The sequence below is a fragment of the Sinocyclocheilus rhinocerous genome, unplaced genomic scaffold (assembly GCF_001515625.1).
Source record: "Sinocyclocheilus rhinocerous isolate Xijiao unplaced genomic scaffold, SAMN03320098_v1.1 scaffold3190, whole genome shotgun sequence".
NCBI lineage: Eukaryota > Metazoa > Chordata > Actinopteri > Cypriniformes > Cyprinidae > Sinocyclocheilus > Sinocyclocheilus rhinocerous.
Window position 1 is genome coordinate 71,998 of NW_015647087.1, and position 8,780 is coordinate 80,777.

General features: G+C 46.8%; 1 protein-coding gene across 2 annotated transcripts in view; it reads right to left on the bottom strand.

The window, feature by feature from the left end:
- Positions 1 to 3,682: 3,682 nt before the first annotated feature.
- The window catches only part of LOC107708760 (gastrula zinc finger protein XlCGF57.1-like), a 15,451-nt gene continuing 10,353 nt past the window's right edge, over positions 3,683 to 8,780 (bottom strand). For both annotated transcript variants that reach the window (XM_016513065.1, XM_016513064.1), the window contains exon 3: positions 3,683 to 5,348. In XM_016513065.1, the coding sequence (XP_016368551.1) occupies positions 3,748 to 5,348 (1,601 nt within the window). In that variant the 3' untranslated portion in view covers positions 3,683 to 3,747. The remainder of the gene's footprint in view (positions 5,349 to 8,780) is intronic.

Here is an 8,780-nt window from a genome sequence, read left to right on the forward strand (position 1 = left end):
CTATTTTGTATATTATTCTTTTATTATCTGTGTTTTTGTCCTGTCACTGTCATTCTGTTGCACTGTGGAAGCTTCTGTCACTAAAACAAATTCTAGCATTCTGATTCTATACAGAATTAGCATATCTATATTTTGCTAATTTGTCTGCTTCCTCATTCCCTAACACTGCAGTATGTGCCAGAACCCACAAGAACTGATCTTATTTGTCTGTTATAACATATAAAACAACTGAAGTATCTCCAAGACAACATCTTGTCTAAACCAAACATCATTTTACTACACATTATCCAACCTGAGCAGTGCTTTTTGTAAGGCTGAAAACAAGTGAAAATGTAAAGGTTAGTGTTATGTTGTTTTTTGCATTTTGGGTGTGTAAGATTGTAGTGTGACAAACCTTGTTGTTGACTGATGTTTGTTTTGTCTTTAGTGGTTTTCAGTTGCCTGTGGTCTCCTCACTGCTTTTCAACAGATGCTTCTGAGTCTCTGCACTACAGATTTGACTTCGATGGAGTTGTAGTGCAGTAGTCAGATGGGTCTTGCTCAAATGCTGCACTACATTACCTGTTGAAAACAGTGGAATGTGAACGGCATCATCCCTGAGACACGATTCCGCTCTCGGCAACTGATGAAATTGAGAACGAAATTCCAGTTTACAGTCAGATTTGGAAAATACTTTTAATTAACAGCCCTTAGAACATTTCTCAGAACATCATGCATTTAAAGTACAGAGATTCTGTTGGTGTGTTGGGTGAACTTGTAAAATCCAGCAGTCTGAAATTCTACAGGTCTTTTGATCTGCAGAGTTCATTTGAATCAGATGATGGTGAATTCATTGTAAATCCATGGACAAAGAGCCTAGTCTTTTACTAAATTTAATGTGCTCTATGTATGTGTGTTGATCAATATTTATATACGAATAAAAGCCTTAATTAAATCTGTTCATCATATAAAGTGCTCATGTGTCTTCAGAAGACTTGGATTAAATGGCTTGATTCATGTGGATTACATTTACAATGTCTTTAAGATTTTTTGGGTAATGAATGTTTTGGATAAGTTACCTTTCATAAATCACCTGGGTTTCATTATAAACACCATTTCCAAGTCGAATGTTTTATGGGATTGGAATGGAATGCGGGTGAACAAATGGTGTCAATTTTTGGGCAAGCTATCCCTTTAAATGCATATTATTCAAATCCACTAAAATTTCTTGACTTTACAAAGTGATTCAGCCTGAATTTACAAAAAAATAATTTTGAGTTAAATCAAAAAGCTGTGAATCATGAATCAAATCAAATGTAATAAATGATAAGATGCTGCCTCGATGTCAAGCCTCTTCTTCAGAGGTTGGTTTTATAAGTGTGTATGGATGTGAGGAATAGAGTAGCGAGGTGTGTGAGCAGATGTGCAGAAATCCCTGTCACCAAAAGAATGCTGGGATCAATAGTAAGCCAGAGTCAGAGGACCTGATTGTGCAAACTGGGATGTAGGGATGAATGAGGTCTGAAATATACAGTGCCAAAACAAGTTGCCAGGTGGGCTGATAGATAGATGCTCAACTGGATTGAGATCTGGGCAATATGGCCTTCTTCACATAATGCTTCTAGCTGCCATCTCTTCCCCGCGTAAACAACACGCACACCTGGGGCCTGTACCATGATGGTAGCTGAACAAATTTCGAGCATTAGTTTCGAGTTGACAAAACCAAACCACTACAATCCGGCTTTGTTGGTACCATGATACTGATCATCAACTTTCTTTGTCAACTCGTGCTTTGATCCCGAGTTTGTGGAGCGCATGCACATGAATGTGTGACATCAGTGGCGAACAGCCAATCACGAGCCCCACAACACAAAGCAAGTCTGATTCACTTCTCGCGAGAGAGCTAACGAGATCAGAAACTCTTTTGCTAAAGGTTAAAAGATTGAAGAATTTAAACAAATTTACACTGAAGAAAGTGTTTGTCCATGAAAGAGGACAAATAAAAGAAATGATCTTGCTCTATCATTGCAGTCAGAAGTGAAACTTCTGAAGTTATTTTATGTAGTTGATAATATATAGCGATAGAGACTCGAACGTGTAAAGTCACGTCATTTTTAAAGCATTATCATCTGTATATATTAATATTAATTTAAAATCAATGCTTTATAATAATTGTTAAACTAAAATTGCTTGTGTGATGGATTAATAGAATTATTTTATGATTTATATTATTAAGTAATTATCATTAAAGCCAGACATCTTTTGTTTTCTGATTTGGACCTTTTATTTGTAGGAACAGAAACTGGGGGATTGACTTTTTTGTGTCAGACATGTCACTTTGCTCACATCTGATTGGTCCAATTTCAGTTTGAGATCTGTAACCCAGAACATAACCTGCCCTGGAGCAGGTTAGCTGTGCAGTGTAAGTTACTATGGCAATGAACGCCGCTAAAAGCCAAGCCACTTTCATGGTACCTAAAACCCAGGATTGGTGCAAACTAAACTGAACCTTACCTGGTTAGCCAGCTAATCCGGCTTCATGGTACAGGCCCCAGGTGTTCATATGGTGTTTACATTTTTTATAAGTTTGAGATCCAGTAGCTCTTCTGTGTGATTGGACTAGCCTTTGCTCCTCAAGTGTAGCAGCGAGCCTTGAATGCCACAACCCTGATGCCAGTTCAGCGGTTGTCCTTCACTGCACCACTTTGGAAGGTACTAACCACTGCATACAAGACTAGCTGTCTGGAGATGCTCTGGGGCAGGGGTTCAGTCCTAGAGAGCCACTGTCCTGCAGAGTTTAGCTCCAACCCTGAAAAACCAACACACTAGCCTTAGTAATCCTGAAGGCATTGATTAGCTTATTCAGGTGTGTTTGATCAGGGCTGGAGCTAAACTCTGCTCTAGGACTGAACTTGCCTACCCCTGCTCTGGGGGGGTTCAGAGATACCCACAATTCTAGATTAAACCTGTACCAAGACATTTTTTATCACTTACAACTTCTGGGGAGACAGATAATGGACAAAGATTAAACTTTCCAGATGTCACCTGTAGCCACATTCAGTCCCATATTTGAAAAAGTTTACATTTTGAGTGCATTCTCTCCGTAAACGTTAATTAAATAATGCAGTGCAGTGTTCATAATTGCATTCAGTTTATGTCCTCTCATTTAGAATTGTTCATTAATTGCAGCATTTCATAGACAATTTTTTTATTCAGATTTATCAATATATGGAATGAAGTAATTTGTATTGAGGCATCAGAGTTGCTTACTGTTTAAAACTATAGCAAAGGAGATGGTCAAGCCTGGCCACAAGTGTTCATATGTACATGACAAAGAAAATAAAAATATGACATGAAGGATGCAAATAAAACAAATGAACATCAACCAAATCACTGACCATCTGATAAGGGCCACTTTTAAAAGTCACTTCAACAGCCTGGCCAAAAAACTTTCTACATTTGACCAGAAAAATCAAATTTGGGCCATATTCAGCTGCGGTGTGTACGTAGCCTTAATTTCACACAAACTCGTATTTTCTTGTGCCATTTCAGATTGCTAGGCCATTTGAAACTCTTTCCACACACTGAACACAAATACGGTTTCACATAAGCACGAGTTTTCATAGCTTCTCTCTGGTGTGAAGCCTCATGTGATTCTTGAAGGTTTTAATGAATCGGCAAATCCTTCCGCACAGGTCGCATTTGAGAGGTTTCACTCGGGAGTGAATTTTCCTATGCCTCCTAAGGCCAATCATTTTATGGCACTCGTTACATATAAAACTTCTTCTCTTTCGAGTGAATCCTCATGTGTCTCTCAAGGGTACCTTTACCTGCGAAACTCTTTCCACACTGATCGCAGGAGAACGGCTTCTCTCCGGTGTGAACGTTTATGTGATACATGAGGCTGACTTTGCATGCGAAGACCTTCCCACACAGTTTGCAGGTGAAAGGGCTCTTTCCAGTGTGACTTACCATATGGGAGTCAAGAGCCGTTTTATACGTGAAACTCTTTCCGCACTGAATGCACGAGTAAGGCTTCTCTCCAGTGTGAAGTCTCATGTGGGAGTCAAGAGCTGTTTTATATGTGAAACTCTTTCCGCACTGAATGCACGAGTAAGGCTTCTCTCCAGTGTGAAGTCTCATGTGGGAGTCAAGAGCTGTTTTATATGTGAAACTCTTTCCGCACTGAATGCACGAGTAAGGCTTCTCTCCAGTGTGAAGTCTCATGTGGATTTTAAGACTTCGTTTTTCAGTGAAACTTCTTCCGCACTGTTGGCATACTAAACAGTTCTCTCCCGAGTGAATCTTCAAGTGGTTATTGAGGCTTGTTTTACAAATGAAACTCTTTCCACACTGATCGCAGGAGAATGGCTTCTCTCCGGTGTGAAGGTTCATGTGATACATGAGGCCAACCTTGTTTGTGAAGACCTTCCCGCACAGTTTGCAGGTGAAACGGCTCTTTCCAGTGTGACTTATCATGTGGGACTCAAGAGCTTTTTTATATGTGAAACTCTTTCCGCACTGAGTGCAAGGGTAAGGCTTCTCTCCAGTGTGAAGTCTCATGTGGATTTTAAGATGTGCTTTGTCAGCGAAACGTCTTCCGCACTGTTGGCATGCAAAGCAGTTCTCTTCCGAGTGAATCTTCAAGTGGTTATTAAGGCTTGTTTTACGAAGAAATCTCTTTCCACACTGATCGCATTTAAACGGCTTCTCTCCAGTGTGTTTGTTCATGTGATACTTCAGGTTTAGTTCTGTTAAGAAACTCTTTCCACACTGTTGGCATGCAAAAGGCTTCGGTCCAGTGTGAACCATCATGTGATTTTCAAGGGTTTGTTTTCGAATGAAACTCTTTCCACACTCTTGGCAGGTAAAATCTCTCTCTCCAGTGTGAATTCTCATGTGTACTTTCAGGCTTGCAGTTTGAGCATAACTCTTTCCACACTGTTGGCAGGTGTAAGGATCCTCTTCATTGTGGATTCTCATGTGTTCTCGAAGGCTCTCATGTTCACTGAAACTCTTTCCACACTGTTGGCAGGTGAAACCCTTCTCTTCATCGTGGATTTCCATATGGGCTCTAAGGCTTTCATGTTCACTGAAACCCTGTCCACAATGTTGGCAGGTGTAAGGATTCTCTCCATTGTGGATTCCCATGTGGAGTCTAAGGCTTTCAGGGTGAATGAAATTCATCCCACACTCAAAACAGGTGAAATAACCCCTAGTTAGTGTCTTCTGAGCTGTTTCTCGTGAGGAAGTCTTTTCAGTCTGTGAGCACCTAAAAGAGTTTCCTCCAGTTTTGAAATGATTCTTATTTTGAACTTTCTCTTCTATTTGATTCAGTACTTCATGTTCCTCTTTCAGCAGCATCATGTCTAAGGCAAAAAGACAAATAAAGGTTTACCCCACTTTAATGACAAAGCCACAGACATCAAAACATTTTTTACATTTAAAGGGGTCCTATTATGCTCTTTTACAAAGTCTTGATTTTGTTTTGGGAGTGTACTAGAACAGGCTCTCATACTAGGTTGTTTGAAAAACACATTATTTTTCACATATTTTACATTATTACAACGACTCCAATAGATCCTGTATCAAATGAAGGCCCGCCTTCTGAAATACGAAATGTGCTGTGATTGGTTAGCTGGGCCAGTGCGTGCAGTGATTGGTTAGCTGGGCCAGTGTGTGTTGTGATTGGTTAGGTGGGGCAGTGGGTTGGGAAATGTCATGCACCTTACCATAGCCGCCTGCCAGCTTTAGTGTAAATATTGAGTCAAAATCAAATCAATTTGAGTGCGATTTAAACCGCGTGCAGTGATTGGTTAGCTGGGCCAGTGCGTGCTGTGATTGGTCAGCTGGGCCAGTGCTTGCTGTGATTAGTCAGCTGGGCCAGTGTGTGTTGTGATTGGTCAGCTGGGCCAGTGTGTGCTGTGATTAGTCAGCTGGGCCAGTGTGTGCTGTGATTGGTCAGCTGGGCCAGTGCGTGCTGTGATTAGTCAGCTGGGCCAGTGTGTGCTCTGATTGGTTAGCTGGGCCAGTGCGTGCAGTGATCGGTTAGCTGGGCCAGTGTGTGCTCGGATCGGTTAGCTGGGCCAGTGTGTGCTCTGATCGGTTAGCTGGGCCAGTGTGTGCTCGGATCGGTTAGCTGGGCCAGTGTGTGCTCTGATCGGTTAGCTGGGCCAGTGTGTGCTCGGATCGGTTAGCTGGGCCAGTGTGTGCTCTGATCGGTTAGCTGGGCCAGTGTGTGCTCGGATCGGTTAGCTGGGCCAGTGTGTGCTCTGATCGGTTAGCTGGGCCAGTGTGTGCTCGGATCGGTTAGCTGGGCCAGTGTGTGCTCTGATCGGTTAGCTGGGCCAGTGTGTGCTCGGATCGGTTAGCTGGGCCAGTGTGTGCTCTGATCGGTTAGCTGGGCCAGTGTGTGCTCGGATCGGTTAGCTGGGCCAGTGTGTGCTCTGATCGGTTAGCTGGGCCAGTGTGTGCTCGGATCGGTTAGCTGGGCCAGTGTGTGCTCTGATCGGTTAGCTGGGCCAGTGTGTGCTCGGATCGGTTAGCTGGGCCAGTGTGTGCTCTGATCGGTTAGCTGGGCCAGTGTGTGCTCGGATCGGTTAGCTGGGCCAGTGTGTGCTCTGATCGGTTAGCTGGGCCAGTGTGTGCTCGGATCGGTTAGCTGGGCCAGTGTGTGCTCTGATCGGTTAGCTGGGCCAGTGTGTGCTCGGATCGGTTAGCTGGGCCAGTGTGTGCTCTGATCGGTTAGCTGGGCCAGTGTGTGCTCGGATCGGTTAGCTGGGCCAGTGTGTGCTCTGATCGGTTAGCTGGGCCAGTGTGTGCTCGGATCGGTTAGCTGGGCCAGTGTGTGCTCTGATCGGTTAGCTGGGCCAGTGTGTGCTCGGATCGGTTAGCTGGGCCAGTGTGTGCTCTGATCGGTTAGCTGGGCCAGTGTGTGCTCGGATCGGTTAGCTGGGCCAGTGTGTGCTCTGATCGGTTAGCTGGGCCAGTGTGTGCTCGGATCGGTTAGCTGGGCCAGTGTGTGCTCTGATCGGTTAGCTGGGCCAGTGTGTGCTCGGATCGGTTAGCTGGGCCAGTGTGTGCTCTGATCGGTTAGCTGGGCCAGTGTGTGCTCGGATCGGTTAGCTGGGCCAGTGTGTGCTCTGATCGGTTAGCTGGGCCAGTGTGTGCTCGGATCGGTTAGCTGGGCCAGTGTGTGCTCTGATCGGTTAGCTGGGCCAGTGTGTGCTCGGATCGGTTAGCTGGGCCAGTGTGTGCTCTGATCGGTTAGCTGGGCCAGTGTGTGCTCGGATCGGTTAGCTGGGCCAGTGTGTGCTCTGATCGGTTAGCTGGGCCAGTGTGTGCTCGGATCGGTTAGCTGGGCCAGTGTGTGCTCTGATCGGTTAGCTGGGCCAGTGTGTGCTCGGATCGGTTAGCTGGGCCAGTGTGTGCTCTGATCGGTTAGCTGGGCCAGTGTGTGCTCGGATCGGTTAGCTGGGCCAGTGTGTGCTCTGATCGGTTAGCTGGGCCAGTGTGTGCTCGGATCGGTTAGCTGGGCCAGTGTGTGCTCTGATCGGTTAGCTGGGCCAGTGTGTGCTCGGATCGGTTAGCTGGGCCAGTGTGTGCTCTGATCGGTTAGCTGGGCCAGTGTGTGCTCGGATCGGTTAGCTGGGCCAGTGTGTGCTCTGATCGGTTAGCTGGGCCAGTGTGTGCTCGGATCGGTTAGCTGGGCCAGTGTGTGCTCTGATCGGTTAGCTGGGCCAGTGTGTGCTCGGATCGGTTAGCTGGGCCAGTGTGTGCTCTGATCGGTTAGCTGGGCCAGTGTGTGCTCGGATCGGTTAGCTGGGCCAGTGTGTGCTCTGATCGGTTAGCTGGGCCAGTGTGTGCTCGGATCGGTTAGCTGGGCCAGTGTGTGCTCTGATCGGTTAGCTGGGCCAGTGTGTGCTCGGATCGGTTAGCTGGGCCAGTGTGTGCTCTGATCGGTTAGCTGGGCCAGTGTGTGCTCGGATCGGTTAGCTGGGCCAGTGTGTGCTCTGATCGGTTAGCTGGGCCAGTGTGTGCTCGGATCGGTTAGCTGGGCCAGTGTGTGCTCTGATCGGTTAGCTGGGCCAGTGTGTGCTCGGATCGGTTAGCTGGGCCAGTGTGTGCTCTGATCGGTTAGCTGGGCCAGTGTGTGCTCGGATCGGTTAGCTGGGCCAGTGTGTGCTCTGATCGGTTAGCTGGGCCAGTGTGTGCTCGGATCGGTTAGCTGGGCCAGTGTGTGCTCTGATCGGTTAGCTGGGCCAGTGTGTGCTCGGATCGGTTAGCTGGGCCAGTGTGTGCTCTGATCGGTTAGCTGGGCCAGTGTGTGCTCGGATCGGTTAGCTGGGCCAGTGTGTGCTCTGATCGGTTAGCTGGGCCAGTGTGTGCTCGGATCGGTTAGCTGGGCCAGTGTGTGCTCTGATCGGTTAGCTGGGCCAGTGTGTGCTCGGATCGGTTAGCTGGGCCAGTGTGTGCTCTGATCGGTTAGCTGGGCCAGTGTGTGCTCGGATCGGTTAGCTGGGCCAGTGTGTGCTCTGATCGGTTAGCTGGGCCAGTGTGTGCTCGGATCGGTTAGCTGGGCCAGTGTGTGCTCTGATTGGTTAGCTGGGCCAGTGCGTGCAGTGATTGGTCAGCTGGGCCAGTGCGTGCTGTGATTGGTCAGCTGGGCCAGTGCTTGCTGTGATTAGTCAGCTGGGCCAGTGTGTGTTGTGATTGGGCCAATGCGTGCAGTGATCGGTTAGCTGGGCCAGTGTGTGCTCTGATCGGTTAGCTGGGCCAGTGCGTGCTCTGATCGGTTAGCT